The 17,406-nt window shown below is 42.6% G+C and overlaps 1 protein-coding gene across 1 annotated transcript in view; it reads right to left on the bottom strand.

Annotated features, from left to right (window-relative positions):
• The window catches only part of LOC115145412 (collagen alpha-1(XXIV) chain-like), a 213,867-nt gene that overhangs the window by 134,221 nt on the left and 62,240 nt on the right, over window positions 1–17,406 (bottom strand). The window contains exons 5-7 of the mRNA XM_065002804.1: window positions 14,808–14,861; window positions 3,519–3,572; window positions 2,818–2,871 (exon numbers count right to left, since the gene is read on the bottom strand). Of these exons, the coding sequence (XP_064858876.1) occupies window positions 2,818–2,871; window positions 3,519–3,572; window positions 14,808–14,861 (162 nt within the window). The remainder of the gene's footprint in view (window positions 1–2,817; window positions 2,872–3,518; window positions 3,573–14,807; window positions 14,862–17,406) is intronic.

Here is a 17,406-nt window from a genome sequence, read left to right as displayed (position 1 = left end):
TGACACTGTAGCCCAAAGAGTACTCTGGTAGAGTCAAACCAGGATACGTTCTATTCCTTGACACTGTAGCCCAAAGAGTACTCTGGGTCAAACCAGGATACATTCTATGAGCGTAAACACACATTTTTGGATGCTTCAGGAAACTGAGTATTCTTCGTCTTTACCATAAAACATGATGAGAAACATCTAAGGCAGAAAACAACAGGATTACGAGAGAAATCGTAAGTAATAATTTAATATAAAATGTATAAACGGTTCAATAAAAATGAGATCCTCGGTCTTTGTATTACAGCCAGATCCTGCATTTAGGTAAACTAGTGCAAGCAAAGAATGAGTATTTACAGCACCTTACACAACATGTATTTGTCCATTTCCCTAATAACCCTCGTTCACTCTTTAAGTGAGCTTTCCAAGAGAAAGAAAGTCAACAATCTGGTCAATCCACATTTTAAATGTAGGAAAAGTATTGGAAGCCCACAATAGAAGAATACATTTCTTAGCAAAGTATGTGATAGTCATGAACACATTTTCTCTGTCATGATCAAGAACAAAGTCCTTGTTAATGCTGGGCATTAAGAAGATTGATACACAGGGTCATACCAAACTGTACATCTAGTATTTTCTGTGCCCCAGTATGTATAGATTGCCAAAATCTGGTCATCTCTCTACAACTCCAAAATACATGCATATCGGTTCCACTTTCAGAGGTACACCTTTCACGGTCAGGAGAAATGTATGTATTCATTCTATGGAGTCTCACTGGGGTGTAATAGAATTAGATTATTTCATTTTTACATTAGTAGAGGTGCAGTATACCCTGTCACAAACATCCACCCATAACTCATCACTGATATTCCATGATGAGTCCTTTTCCCAGATTATTTTCAAAGGAGTAAAGGAGGAGCATCCTTTCTCAGAAAGAAAGATATATGAGATGTTGCCTTTGATGGATTGTGCTGTAGCAAGAAGGGACTCAATTTCATTCAGCTGAGCTCTAAACCTCCCCTTGGAAGTAAATGAGGAAATGACATGCCTCATTTGTAGATATTAAAAATAAAAATAAATGGATCTTGGCACATTGAATTCACTTGAAAGGATTTCAGTATAGTGGTTTTCTGATGAAACAGGTCTGAAAAGGTCCTGATCCCTAGAGTATGCCAAAGATTAAAGTTGGCATCACTCAGGGCTTTTGGCAAGTCTGGGTTGCATACTATAGGCGAGTGAGAACATATTTGGGAGGAAATGCCCAGGTATTTCGTACAATCCCTCCATGCTAGTAGGGTGCTGTAAATCACAAAGGTTTTGGCTATGTTGCCCACTTCACTAAAGTTATTAATGAATATAATTGAGGGGCAATGAACCACAGGATTGGGCTTCTATCTGAATCCACGTTGAATCTTGTCTGTTTGTGATCCACGTTAGCATGTTGCGGAATTGGGCAGACCAGTAGTACAATCAAAGAGTATCCTAAGTCTAACAAACAATAAATCCTTCTAACTGTAATGAGCTTTTAGTTCATTTAAAACCCTGTTGTTTTTATCTTCAACTTTATAATTTGTCATTGACGGCCATAACAACAACAAATGTTGTTGCTAAAAGTAGGTTAGCTAACTCATATTTTGGGGGGACAGTAGAGCGAAACCTTTTTTTAACGGGCCTGCGTTCCGTGTAGCTCCTCTCCTCCACCGTTTCCTAGGTTGTGACACAGGAACCTTCACACTCAATAAAAAGCCCACTCGGGGGTAAGGGGCTTAGGCTGAAGTCATTTCCTCTGAAAATACCTTCCCAGGGCACAGTTGATGGCCTGGGTATTAGGTTCAGCTACTGCAAACATTGGTCTGTGTCCTCCTGGGAGGCAAGGTAAAGGCCAACCTTCGGAGATCAGACCTGGGTACAAATACTATATGAAATCTTTCAAATATATTGAGCATTTGCTTTAGCCTGCCTGGAGTTTTCTATTGGTTCCATGCAACAGGCAAGCTCTATCAAGCACAGCAACATGATTTGAAATGATAGTATTTGAACCCAGTTCCCTCAGACAAGATGAGGGCAAGGGCTTAAAGTAGCAGTCCACAGCCAGCTGCTGCATGTGGAGACAGATAAGGGCTCTCATCTCTGAGACTAAACTGAGGAGAGTTGTGTGAGCTGTGCGTGCTGATGTATGAATTTAATTGGTTTCCTTCCTCTGCTTCCTCTTTCTCCTCATGCCATTTTCTCTTTTGAAGAGGCATCGGATGGTGTGCCTGTCATCAGGGGCCATAACCTCCCTCAGAATGCCTTTACTCTTAAAGATTCAGGCAAGGAGTCCCGGAGCCTGGCCGCAGACGGGTCGCGGGGCGACGCACGCATGCGTGCGTGTGTATCTGTGTGCGTGTGTGCGTGTGTGCGTGTGTATCTGTGTGCGTGTGTGTCCAGCCCTATGGAGCGACAGCAGGGTGGGCTGAGGTGGCTTAGGACTAGGAGCTCCCCGGCCCCTGTCTGAGAGACAGACCCTCTCTGTGAATGGGTAACATTATCCTGATTCCTGAACACAGCCAGGGCCCACTGGAGGCCTCCGCTTAAGGCTAATACTTATGAAGCTTAGGCAGCGGGAGCATCATGTGTGAGGCGAGCAGAAACAGCTCCGATTCAGAACAGAAGCTCATGCAGGGAACTCATTCGATGACAATATGATCATCTAATTGGATCCGGATCAGTTCTCATCATTCATGCCTTCAAAGAGCCAATGGAATGACAGTTGCTTTAGATAATATGTCTACAGTATGTCAGAGCCAGAGGTTAGAAAAAGCCCCGATGTTATAACTGTTGAACTCTTACCGTTGGACCCGCAAACCCTTCTGGACCTGGAAGACCTTGTGGACCTCTGTCACCCTGGAAACGAAAGGAGAAAACCATGACAACATTAGACTTGATCAAATAAGTTATTAGCAAGTCAATGAACTGCAACTATTAAGAGATATCAGATAAGGATAAGAAGGCAGATTAAAAGAGACGAAACAGGGAGCTGCAGCTGGCAATGGTTAGAACACAGGCCAACGGAAGTTTCACTGACTGATAATAGGTAGCAACTGTGCCAAAGCTTTGCAGAGAGACACTAAGATATCAGAAGATAAATATCAGAGGAATACAGGATGTGATTAGAGATGAAGAGAATAATAAAAGGAAGTTGAATTGAGAGTGAGAGAGGAGAGGAGGAAATACCGATCAGAAAGAAGGGTTAGAAAACCTCTAAACGTGTAGTTGTGGAGTCAATGAAAGAGGGAACAGATGCTGCTAAAGTGAAGTTGAAAGATATGGGGCCAGAGTGGTTGAGTGAAGTATTCGTTTTTGAACGGGAGAATCAGGAAAGGCAAGAGATTGAGAGTGAGAGCAGAAGATGGAAAGCAGAAAGAGAAACCAGTAGCGAGGGATTGAGGGACAGTTAGATGTTGAGAGAGAGCTAGAGAAACAGAGAGAGACAAAGCCATGCTGTCTGTCTGTCTGCTGGCCAGAGTAGACTAGGTCAGATCATTCTTTACCTTGTCTCCTGGCGGGGCCTGACCTGGGGACAGTCCTGGATCGCCCTTAGAGCCCTGACAGTGACACAGAGAGTCAGGGTCAACACTTATTTATAGCAGCCAGAACCCCCTCCACTACATACTGTACAGGGGAGATCAAAGTGCAAAGGTACAAAAAAAAAATCTGTGCTGCTCTTTACTGTGGCAAAGTTCGCCACCCGAACAGTACCGTCTTTTCCAATGACAACAAAGTGACTCATTCTTATCGGAGTCTTATCTCTTATCTCCTTTATGACTGAGAGATCTGTGCTGTTCCTCCGTTAAGGTTGACATGGCTTTCTGCAAAGCGTCTTTCAAGTCTCAGCCAATGATGGAGACCTGACTCAGTTATTGACAACTGCGATTGGTGGGAACGGGTCCTAAGCTTCTCTTGAGTTACAAAGACACCCCACAGATGAGGAGATACAGACAGTGGAAACGTACACACACTAACAAAGGGACCCCTACTTTCCCCTTTTTAACCATAACATGTCATAGTAATTCAAGTTTATTCTATACCCTTCACTCAATGAAAGTCCAAACACTCTTACTTCAGTAGGCCTAACCATGAAATTACACACAATCCACATTTTCTGGGCCTGAGACAAATGTTAAGCCAGTGTTTTATGTACCCTCTTAACAGAAGTCTATGTTTAGACTCGGGGTCCTCCTTTCTGATCAAGGGATGCTCTGCCCGAGTTCAGGTGACACCTCAGAGGCCTATACTACAATACCTGTTCATCACTACTGATTACCTGCTCTCAACAGGTATTTCTCTCCGGGGGTTGAAGCATTACATTTCACTGGTTTTGACTGACAGCCCATTCAAGCATTCAGCTGTTAAGGGCAGGGAGGGTGTGTGTGTGTGTGTGTGTACCGCAGCAGAAGTTACTGGCAGTGAAACCTTGATTCCTTCTCTTCTCTGTTTGAAAAATGTCAACAGTGCATGGCGTTCATTTAAAGCCTCTATCAGATCCCATGAGCCATTCGTCATAACATTTCATGCTGCGCTCAAACAACCGTCAACTGAAGCTTTTCAGCTTTCGGCACATCAACCAGGGACCTCAGACAGACACAGGTTTGCTTGTTTTTTTTTCTTTTCTCATCCCTCTGTTTCTTCCCTTCATCCCTTAAGACTTCACAACACAATTTACAAACAAAGACAAAGAGTTCCCCTCTCTCCGATCCCCCGCCTCCAGTGTGGGTCTGAGGATGAGTCATTGTGTGTATGTGGTGTTAGCTATAGTGATTTAGGATGTTTCCAAAGAACCCAATGGGGAAGCCTCAAGGGCCATCGCTGGCCTCCCATGGTGTCCACAACAGGGTCAAAGGGCACACCAGAACACATCCATCAATGTCTGAGCCCTCTTTCTGACAAATCAGAGAGGAAAACAGGACATTGCTGTCTCTGTGTGCGGTCCGGAAGCCCTCACGGAAAAACCACATGAATTTCACATGTGATTTTATGTGAAGTTAATGTGATAACGTGTGACAACATGATCTCATGTGAAATAAATGTGACAACACAGGGATGCAACATTTCCACGTGTGCTAACATGAAACTACGCGCGACAACATGTGCTAACATGAAACTACGCGCGACAACATGTGCTAACATGAAACTACGCGCGACAACATGTGCTAACATGAAACTACGCGCGACAACATGTGCTAACATGAAACTACGCGCGACAACATGTGCTAACATGAAACACGCTAGCGACAACATGTGCTAACATGAAACTACGCGCGACAACATGTGCTAACATGAAAACTACGCAACATGTGCTAACATGAAACAACGCGACAACATGTGCTAACATGAAACAACGCTAACGACAACATGTGCTAACATGAAACTACGCGCGACAACATGTGCTAACATGAAACTACGCGCGACAACATGTGCTAACATGAAACTACGCGCGACAACATGTGCTAACATGAAACTACGCGCGACAACATGTGCTAACATGAAACTACGCGCGACAACATGTGCTAACATGAAACTACGCGCGACAACATGTGCTAACATGAAACTACACGCGACATGTGAACATGTGAAAACATGATCTTGTGTAATACAGTGCTTTCGGATGAGACTCGAAATTGAGCTCAGGTGCATCGTGTTCCCATTGATCATCCTTGAGATGTTTCTACAACTTGATTGGAGTCCACCTGTGATAAATTCAATTGATTGGACATGATTTGGAAAGGCACACAACTGTCTATATAAGGTCCCACAGTTGACAGTGCATGTCAGAGCAAAAACCAAGCCGTGAGGTCAAAGGAATGGACCGTAGAGCTCCGAGACAGGATTGTGTCGAGGCATTCAGTCCAAAGTATTCAATCTTGGCTTCACCAGACCAGAGAATCTTATTTCTCATGGTCTGAGAGTCCTTTAGGTGCCTTTTGGCAAACTCCCAGCGGGCTCTCATGTGCCTTTTTACTGAGGAGTGACTTTCTAAAAAACCTGTTTTCACTTTGTCATTATTGGGTAGTGTGTGTATATTGACGAGATTCTTGTATTTTTTCAAAATAAGGCTGTAATGTAACAATGTGGAAAAGGGGAAGGGGTCTGAATACTTTCCGAATGCAAACATGCCAATTGTAAACACTGTTAAAAGCACTGTGTATCATAATGACTCATTTTTGTTTTCACATGAGATGTGTAATGTTCCTAAAGAACATTGTGAATGGATAGGGTTTAAATTGGAGCTTACCCACCAACTCCAGGGGTGTCTGGTGCCAACTCCCAACCAACTCTCACCACAGACAAGCTTAGTTTAACGACCTGGCCACAGCCACTACACCACAGCCGTCTGCACAGCACAGCCCACATCCCACATCCCTGTCAGAGGTAGCTGAGTCTGAAAAACTACAGCTGTTTGTCTGGTTTATATGACGACTCGTGATACAGATGAGAAAGGTGACGAGCCTACAATGTATCCATCCACATTGATGGCAATCTTGAAAGTCACACAAGAATAGCAATTTAAGCTATTAAAGTAATTAAATTGCTAATAAATAAGGAAATTATCTCATGTAAAACGTTAAACGAGTCTCCCTGTCCCGTCTCTATATTCCCATTGAATAGGACAAGCACAATACAATTCCAATATGAGGCGAACCAACAGCAATAAACCCCTAACCATCAGGATTCCAGAGGTTTGGGGAAGGCGGCCTGGGAAGCAGGTGTGTTCTCCCACTTATACAGTTACACAATATTCTTGGAAAAATCTTTCACAATCGTCATTTTCAGGTAAAGAACAAAACAATCACATACACCCTACATGAAACAGTAAACCGTTTATGGCCGGAACCAGCACAAACCAGTTGGACGGTCCTTTGATATCCATAGGGCTGGCACGTTTTTTCACATGCAGGCGCTTGTCCATTCACATTTTTTTTTACGGGTGTAAAAGACCATAAGCAGCTCGTGCGTTTCAAGTTTGGGGAAGCTTACAATTGATCCTACCATTTCTACCTGTCTGAGTGAAAGTTATGATATATGGACATTTTCATTTCAACAATTCAATTCAATTCATTTCTCAAAATCATTGTCACATGGTTAATCATAAAATCTGAAGTAAAATGATAAATATCTGAAAGTTAGTTGAATTTTAAGGCGAGAGCACCAGCCTCTGCCATTAGGACACATTGATACACTGTGGTCCATTGGCGGCTAAAGAAATTAGCGCATAGAACCTAAAGGCCAATGCAGCAGTAAGCGTATAACTACCACCGTTAACTAAGTAAAATACATAGGCCTAAAGCCGAGAAATAAAAACAGTAGAAAATATCCTGATGAAAATTCCTGCCTCCCTTTCGATCTGTCTTGACTTGAGCTATTGCTAGTGAAGTGCAACATTGTATCAAATCATCAACTGGATCGGCCCAAAGCCGTTGCTAGCACACTTGCAACATTGCATCAACTATCCTATTCCAGGCTCTCAGAGTTTCCCACGCCAGTGAGCTCGGGACAGACAGCTGTTTTTAATGACATTTCCACGGGAACATCGGATCATGATAGTTTACTAATTCACACAGAGGCTTGGTGATTATCGAGGCCGTGACTGTTGGAAAGATTTTTCAAATGCTGAGGAACTATAATTTGCAATGGATGTATAAAAAAAAACTGACTTTGTTTACAATGTGTGAGGCGAAGAAAAAATTACTGAGAAGCTCAGCTTATTAGTGGTGGACGTGGTGAGTTAAGGCAACCAGACATTGCCAAATGGGCATTTTCAGAGGAGGAACTTCTTGATGCAATTAAAGCCTTTAAGTCTGGGAAAACTCCAGGGCTGGATGGAAAACCAGTTGAGGTAAAACCTTTTTTGATGTACTCAGAGGACCGTTATTAGCATGTTTTAACCACTCATATAAAAAGGGTAGATTATCAGATACTCAACCAGAAGGTCTAATTTCATTATTACTGAAACAGGACACAAGTGGTAAATATAAAGATCCAGGCCATTGAAAAAAATTTCGAGGCCCCTTACACTTCAGTGTTGTGATGCAAAAACTTGAGCAAAATGCATAGCGCATAGAATTTAAAAGGTATTGTTGGATATTATACATCCTAATAAGACAGGTTTTTACATGGACGATACATTGGAGATAATATAAGATAAGGACTGGAAACAATAGAACACTATGAAAAATCTGGGAAACCAGGCCTGGTATTCATAGCTGACTTTGAAAAAGGCTTTGATAAAGTACGACTGGAATTTATATGTAAATGCCTGGAATATTTCAGTTTTGGAGAATCTCTTATACAATTGGTCAAAGTTATGTATAGTAATCCTAGGTGTAAAATAGTAAATAATGGCTACATCTCAAAGTATTATACTGTGGTGAAGAAAAACAAGGTTGTCCACTATCGGCATGTCTATTTATTATGGCCATCGAAATGTCAGATCCAACATTAAATAAATATAATATTATTGTTCAACTCAAATATACTAATTGAGAAAAAAAAAATTTATAATCTTTGTAAATTAGATCATAAATAGGACTGGTGGAGTTACATCACACATGTGGCTAACAAAAAATATATGGAAATGTCTGCTCTACCCAAAAGTGGAAGGGAGAGAACGTAAGGAACTTGTCTGTCGGCCCTGAATTAAAGACCAAAATTGGTTAAGGAAAATTGTGAACCAGTTTAATTTAAGGACCAAAAAATGTACAGCTGTGCCATATAGATTATAAAATTGTAAGGACCAACGCTGGTAGACAGGAAGCATGTACAGGGAGTGAACATTTAATTAACAATGGACAAGGAACAGGATCTGGCATCTGGACATGAATACATAACGACATTAATGCTGACACGGGGAACCAATGGAAGAACAGACCGATAAATGGAGCAATCAACAGTGAAGGAGTCCAGGTGAGTCCAGTGAGCCCTAATAAACGTAATGATTGTGACAGGTGTGCGTAATAAAGGGTAGCCTGGCGGAGAGGGAGAGCGGGTAGAGAATTTTGATGTACCAATTTCATGGCACATGGTTTATGAACTGATACACAAAACAATGTCCGATTCAAAACTTTTTCAATTTAAATTATTATACAAAAATCAATAGAATGTTATATATGGGCATATACAATAAGCTTATGAAAATAAAGAGTCGCACACTCCATATATAAACACCTTGTAATTGATTGTGTAAATCACCTAATAAATTACTGGGAGTTGATACAGTTGAAGTTGGAACTTTACATACACCTAAATTGGAGAAATTAAAACTAATTTTTCAACCACTCCACAAACTTCTTGTTAACACACTACAGTTTTGGGAAGTCGGTTAGGACATCTACTTTAATTTTTCCAACAATTGTTTACAGACAGATTACTTCACTTATAATTCACAATTCCAGTGGGTCAGAAGTTTACATGCACTAAGTTGACTGTGCCTTTAAACAGCTTAGAAAATTTCAGAAAATGATGTAATGGCTTTAGAAGCTTCTGATAGACTAATTTACATAATTTGAGTCAATTGGAGGTGTACCTGTGGATGTATTTCAAGGCCTACCTTCAAACTCAGTACCTCTTTGCTTGACATCATGGGAAAATCTAAAGAAATCAGCTAAGAACTCATACAAAAATTGTAGACCTCCGCAATTCTGGTTCATCCTTGGGAGCAATTTTCAAATGCCTGATGCTACCACGTTCATCTGTACAAACAATAGAACGCAAGTGTAAACACCATGGGACGACGCAGCCGTCATACCACTCAGGAAGGCAACGTGTTCTGTCTCCTAGAAATGAACGTACTTTGTTGCCAAAAGTGCAAATCAATCCCAGAACAACAGCAAAGGACCTTGTGAAGATGCTGGAGAAAACAGGTACAAAAGTATCTATATCCACATTAAATTGAGTCCTATATCGACATAACCTGAAAGGCCGCTCAGCAAGGAAGAAGCCACTGCTCCTAAGCCTCCATAAAAAAGCCAGACTACGGTTTGCAACGGCACATGGTGCCAAAGATCGTAATTTTTGGAGAAATTTCCTCTGGTCTGATGACACAAAAATAGAACTGTTTGGCCATAATGACCATCATTATGTTTGGAGGAAAAAGGGGGAGGCTTGCAACCCGAAGAACACCATCCAAACCATGAAGCAGAGGGGTGGCAGCATCATGTTGTGGGTTGCTTTGCTGCAGGAGGGACTGGTGCACTTCACAAAATAGATGGCATCACAAGGTAGGAAAATTATGTGGATATATTGAAGCAACATCTCAGACATCAGTCAGGAAGTTAAAGCTTGTTCGCAAATGGGTCTTCCCAATGGACAATGACCCCAAGCATACTTCCAAAGTTGTGGCAAAATGGCTTGAGGACAACAAAGTCAAGGTATTGGAGTGGCCATCACAAAGCCCTGACCTCAATCCCATAGAAAAGGTGTGGGCAGAACTGAAAAAGCGAGTGCAAGCAAGGAGGCCGACAAACCAGCTCTGTCAGGAGGAATGAGCCAAAATTCACCCAACTTATTGTGGGAAGCTTGTGGCTACCGGAAGAGTTTGACTCAGGTTAAACAATTTAAAAGCAATGCTATCAAATACGAATTGAGTGTATGTAAACTTCTGACCCACTGGGAATGTGATGAAAGAAATAAAAGCTGAAAGAAATAATTCTCTCTACTATTATTCTGACATTACACATTCTTAAAATAAAGTGATGATCCTAACTGACCTAAGACAGGGAATACTTACTAGGATTAAATGTCAGGAATGATGAAAAACTGAGTTTAAATTTTGAACCTGAATAGAAAGGTTCAGAACTTTTTTTTGAAACAGCACAGTTGAAAAAATATATGGCAAATAGCAGTGGTGTACTTTACTATTTATATTGTTTACAACTTTTACTTTTACTTCACTACATTCCTCATTTTAAATGATGTACTTTTAACTCCATACATTTTTCCTGACACACAAAAGTACTCATTTGTAAATGATGTGTGTTGGAGTGCCCCTGGCTATCCATAAATAAAAAATAAAACAAATAAAAATGGTGCAGTCTGGTTTGCTTAATATAAGTAGATTTCATTTAAGTAGATTTGAGCAGTTACATTTACTTAAGACTTTTACTCAAGTCGTATTTTCCTGGTTGACTTTCACTTTTACTTGAGTCATTTTCTATTATCTTTACTTTTACTCAAGTATGACAATTGGGTACCTTTTGTTCCAGGAAAGAGGTTTTCTGAGAAGAGCATTTGCTACAGGAGCACCTTGAATTCAGTGTAGACAGGGAATTTTCGACGGTAAATTGTCTTAAACATATCAACGTCTTGCATATGCAGTCAATTCTCCACATTTAAATTTGATTTCAAAATATGGAAACTGCCCTGAAGGCACAGATCTACAATCAGAGGGTTCAGAATGGTTCGTACATTAGTTTTCAACAGAGCCGGTACATCAAGCTACCATCACTAAAACATCATCCAGAATATTGCCGATGTCTGTTAGTATTCATGTTATATTTCTGCTCATCTAAGCCTCATCCGGTATGAGTGAACCTGAGCCAGTCAATGTAATGTTACTAAGGACCAACCAGTTCAGGACAGAGGTCAAGTCAACCCCTTGCATTAAAAGTCATCAGACTTCAATTTACAGCAAGGTTATCTTTTTCTTTCGGGAAAATACATGTTTATGCTTCTCTTTCAAGATGAAATGAATCAACACTCTTTCCTCCTCACCAACAGCAGATTTTTTTTTACATGCATCTATTTAACCACCATCTCTTCTTTTCCCATCCCGCCCCTCCCCCTTAACTGCCTACTCAATCAAATGACAGACACAGGTATTTTCCCCTCCTCCATCAGCAAATAACAACCAATCAAAGGCCTCTGTCATGCCCACGGGGCACTTTCCACCCAAAAACTCTGCTGCTGCTATTCACCACGGCAATAGCTGGGAAAAGTAACCTTTATTTAACTAGACAAGTCAGTTTAGAACAAATTCTTATTTCAATGACGGCCTACCCCAGCCAAACCCGGAAGACACTGGGCCAATTGTGCGCCACCCTATGGGACTCCCAATCACAGCCAGATGTGATGCCGCCTGGATTCGAACCAGGGACTGTAGTGACGCCTCTTGCACTGAGATGCAGTGCCTTAGACAGCTGCGCCACATCGGGAGCCTGAGAAGAGTCTATCCCTTCCAAAGACACGTTGATCTGAGCACCATAGAGATATACGTTTTTATCTCAATATTGAGCACCTACCACCCACTCTGTGGCAGAGTAATGTTGCTTACCATTCATTTAAATTGCCAACCATAATGAAAAAATATGAAATTAAGTACTATTCCTCAGAAACAAAAATCATAACGTTGAACCCAAGATGAGTAAGATACTAGTCTCTCTAGACAGACGGGTTGCCTCCCACAATGTACCAGCTTAACACTTCTGTACGTGTACAACATCAGTTTGGTCTACACTGTTAAAAGTGCCCTCACTGCAACTGAGCTGCCACCAATGCGTAGGAGACAACCTCAACTTTACTAGAGTATTGAAACACGTCCTGAGATGTTTTGAAACATTACATGGTGTGTCGTAGCGTCATTTAGTCAACACCTTGCCAGGGACTGGGAGCGCTAATGGAAAAGGTTGAAAACACAAGTATGATGTTTAAAGTTCTGTTTAGTGCAGAATTAGACCTTCTCCTTTTGGTGTCGTTTCCTCTAAAACTATTGTGGTGTTTCAAATCCTGTCTATTGCAAAATTAGATCACTTCTTCTGGAGTACTTTAATGTTTAACATTGATTTATGTATCTGATCATTTGCCAGTTTAATCCATTTTGGCAGGCATTGTTGAGCACACTAGTAACTAGAGGTTTTACTGCAAGCAATGCAGGATTCTGTATTTGCCTCTGTCATTAAAAGTTGGATATGTGGGAATGGGTTGTCTCATCACTCATGTCCTTTTGCCTGAAGATTTCGATATTTGTTCACCATTACACCTCGTGGTACAACAAGCTGCTTAATACTAATGTAGAAGTATACTTGTCTTTCTTCAAACATGCTTATAACAATGTGTAGAAATGTTTGAATTACCCACAATCCTCTAAAAACAGAGACACGTGGCAAGATAGGAAGTGGGATTCAATTACAGCTTCCGCCTGTCCCACCTTTTACATGCCACGAGAAACCCCCAAAGTGTTTTGACAACACTTTTCTTGAAAACACTAATATTCAACCCCTTACATTGGGGTTTTACATTCCACCTCCAGATCTCAGGTTAGGTGCACCACTTTCCATGGTTTCATTACACAATCATGGTGTTTTGAGTCTCTATTTTGACAGTGTTGAGGAAAGAGTTGGGACATCCGTCTTTCCTACGTCACTGCACTAACCGATTGATGCGTAAACATCCCCGGACATCCGTCTTTCCTACGTCACTGCACTAACCGCTTGATGCGTAAACATCCCCGGACATCCGTCTTTCCTACGTCACTGCACTAAACATCCCCGGACATCCGTCTTTCCTTCACTCACTAACCGCTTGATCGTAAACTGACACTCACTGCACTAACCGCTTGATGCCCAAGCGTAAACATCCCCGGACATCCGTCTTTCCTACGTCACTGCACTAACCGCTTGATGCGTAAACATCCCCGGACATCCGTCTTTCCTACGTCACTGCACTAACCGCTTGATGCCCAAGCGTAAACATAACATCAGTCTTTCCTGTCACTGCATAACCGCTTGATGCGTAAACATCCCGGACATCCGTCTGTCCTTGATACGTCACATGCACTGCACTAACCGCTTGATGCCCAAGCGTAAACATTCCCGGACATCCGTCTTTCCTACGTCACTGCACTAACCGTTTGATGCGTAAACATCCCCGGACATCAGTCTGTCCTACGTCACTGCACTAACCGCTTGATGCGTAAACATCCCCGGACATCCGTCTTTCCTACGTCACTGCACTAACCGCTTGATGCCCAAGCGTAAACATCCCCGGACATCCGTCTTTCCTACGTCACTGCACTAACCGCTTGATGCGTAAACATCCCCGGACATCAGTCTGTCCTACGTCACTGCACTAACCGCTTGATGCGTAAACATCCCCGGACATCAGTCTTTCCTACGTCACTGCACTAACCGCTTGATGCGTAAACATCCCCGGACATCGTCTTTCCTACGTCACTGCACTAACCGCTTGATGCCCAAGCGTAAACATCCCCGGACATCCGTCTTTCCTACGTCACTGCACTAACCGCTTGATGCGTAAACATCCCCGGACACAAAATAGTAGCTATCAAGATGAAGATCACTGAAGATATTTTTAAGGAGTGCATTTCCCAAGTGGCTAGTTTGCATTAACTACCTTTGCTAAAAGCCACTGCTAACATTTTGCCGGCAAACTTAGGTTTCGCATTACGACGTTCTGGCATGTCTGCCTCGTGATTTGTTGAGAGCGTTCTGTCTGTAGTCTTCTGTCTGAAGAGGACCCTCCCCAAAACAATTTGTGTCCCTTTTTGAAAATCTGTAATTAATCCCAGAGTGCTGTTGCTGCCCTAGGTCTGGGATTTCCGAGGCTAGTTAGGTACTGCTTCCCTCCCACTAGGATTAGACCTTACCCTTTTCTGGAGCAAAGGAGTCTGGGAGTCAGAGTATGACATTGAACATTACAGCCAGGGCTCTGACAATAAAACTGGTCCTGGCTGACCCCTGGGGGCCTCCACATCCCACAACATTAACAAGACTCTCTCTGGAGCTCAAGGGGGATGTCTGTGCCCCCCAACCCAGGATTAGAGCACTCACCTTGGGACCAGGAAGACCAGGCAGGCCGGGGTTTCCATGTGGACCAGTAGGACCCTAGAGAGATAGAGAGAGATTAATTTACAGTAGATCTACTACATCACAACGACAGCATAGCATTATTGCTAAGTGGATGGGTCTCTACAGAAGGTGTAAACGGTACAGTGAATTAGTCATACTGTATGTCAGAAACAGTTCCCATCTTTTAGCCACAAAGATTAAAGGTAGATTCATCTGCTGAATGAGTCAGTGATTGTAGGCTGTGATGAGATATAGTGAGACTTTTTACACATATTTTATGTCACATTTTTCTTCATGTGCCAAACTATGTCCTACCTTTACACCGTCCAAGAGTGCACTTTCAAGGGAACACCTTATAACATACATGCACTCACTTTGAGTACAACTCACACGTGGGAATAACCACACGTGCATGCTCACACACACACACACACACACACACACACACACACACACACACACATCTGCACCCCTGCTGTTGCCTGGCTTAACCTTCATTCTCTCTATAACACCCACTACAAACTAAAGCTATGAGGTAAGACTCTGCTCTCTCCCATAACAGTAATCAGTCACCATAAATGGCTGTGATCAGGAGATGACAGAGACTTAACGTAGGGGTAATGATGACCCACGCCTAGTTTTAAAGGTGTCTGTGTATCCTCTTGACACTGGGTTGTGTTGTGGTGTCACAGTCTTGTTCTACCACCCAGCCCCCAACCTCTCCCCCTGGCGCTCTACTTTCCGCGACTCCAGTAAAACCCCATAACAAAGGATCTCTCACCCCTCTGCCTCCCTCCCTCCCTCCTCCCCCCATTTATCTAACTACCCGTCTCGCTCTCTCCCCCTCTATCGCTGCAACTCTCTCCTCCCACCCTCCTCCTATCTCTCTCTATAGCGTTCTTCTCTCAGTCGCTTTCTCTATCGCTTCCGTCTCCCAGAGCAGATTATTTAAAGTGGGGGTCTGTTCTGTGTGTATAAAATGCTGCCACCTGTGGAGTGTGGGATTTAGCTAAGGTACAATACAAGGTGAGTACAGTACAGTGAGGTCTGGAGGTTTGTATCTTGCTGAGGCAGCAGAGTTCGCAGCCCACACAGACACAACCCCCCATTACAGTCATTTTCCACCCCATAACAAAGCCTCCCTCTGTCTATGCCTCTATGGGTCACCGCACAGTATGTAAACCATATGTCTCCACAGTTGGGTCCCATGAGGGTTTACCATTATACAGTAGTTTTACCTGTAGACAATTTTTACTGCCTGTCTGGCTGGCTGCTGGAGGGTCCCTGTCTGTCTGACACACACTAAACATGCCTAACCAAGAGGCTTGATGTGTTATAAAGAAGACTTTACAAAGATAAAAACAGAGAGAGGTGCACCTGTGGTCTTCCTGAGTATAGCTGGCTAACTGTGATAGGCACTGCATCTCAGTGCTAGAAGCGTCACTACAGACCCTGGTTCGATTCCAGGCTGTATCACAACCGGCCGTCATCGGGAGTCCCATAGGGTGGCGGCGCACAATTGGCCCAGTGTCGTCCTGGTTAGGGTTTGGTCGGTGTAGGCCGTCATTGTAAATGAGAATTTTTTCTTAACTGACTTGCCTAGTTAAATCAAATTTAAAAATATATATATATCATTCTCTATAGCAGAATGTTCAGAAATGCCAGAACATTAAGAGCAAAACATGTCTAGTGATGTTGAAGATGCTCAAAAATTTCTACAGCTGCACCAATGACTGGAACGAACTGCAAAAATCACTGAAGCTGGAGTCTTACATCTCCCTCTCTAACTTTAAGCATCAGCTGTCAGAGCAGCTCACCGATCACTGTACCTGTACACAGCCAATCTATAAATAGCACACCCAACTACCTCATCCCCATATTGTTATTTGTCCTCTTGCTCTTATCCTCTTTTGCACCCCAGTATCTCTACTTGCACATCATCATCTGCACATCTATCACTCTAGTGTTAATGCTAAATTGTAATTTTTCTGCCTCTATGGCCTATTTATTGCCTTACCTCCCTACTCTTCTACATTTGCACACACTGTACATAGATTTTTCTGTTATTGACTGTACTTTTGTTTGTGTAACTTGTCGCACTGCTTTGCTTTATCTTTATTATTTTTTTACCTTTATTTAACTAGGCAAGTCAGTTAAGAACAAATTCTTATTTTCAATGACGGCCTAGGAACAGTGGGTTAACTGCCTGTTCAGGGGCAGAATGACAGATTTGTACCTTGTCAACCTTCCAGTTACTAGTCCAACGCTCTAACCAATAGGCTACCCTGCCACCCCGGCAGAATAAAGAATAAATACAAAATCTTGACTGGCTGCATCACTGCTTGGTATGGCAACTGCTTGGCATCCAACCAAAAGGCAGTACAGTGCGTTTGGCCCAGTACATCTCTGGGGCCAAACTCCCTGCCATCCAGGACCTCGATACCAGAGGAAGGCCCAACATTTGTTTTAAAGCACATATGTCAGAGTCAAGGCCCGCGGGCCACATCCGGCCCGCAAGAAGGTTTTTTACGGCCCCTGGGATGATCTTGATTTATTATTAGAACCGGCCCGCAGCAAGCCG

This window comes from Oncorhynchus nerka, linkage group LG17 (genome assembly GCF_034236695.1).
Source record: "Oncorhynchus nerka isolate Pitt River linkage group LG17, Oner_Uvic_2.0, whole genome shotgun sequence".
NCBI lineage: Eukaryota > Metazoa > Chordata > Actinopteri > Salmoniformes > Salmonidae > Oncorhynchus > Oncorhynchus nerka.
Note: the sequence above shows the minus strand (reverse complement) of the source record. Positions and strands in the feature narration are given on the sequence as shown.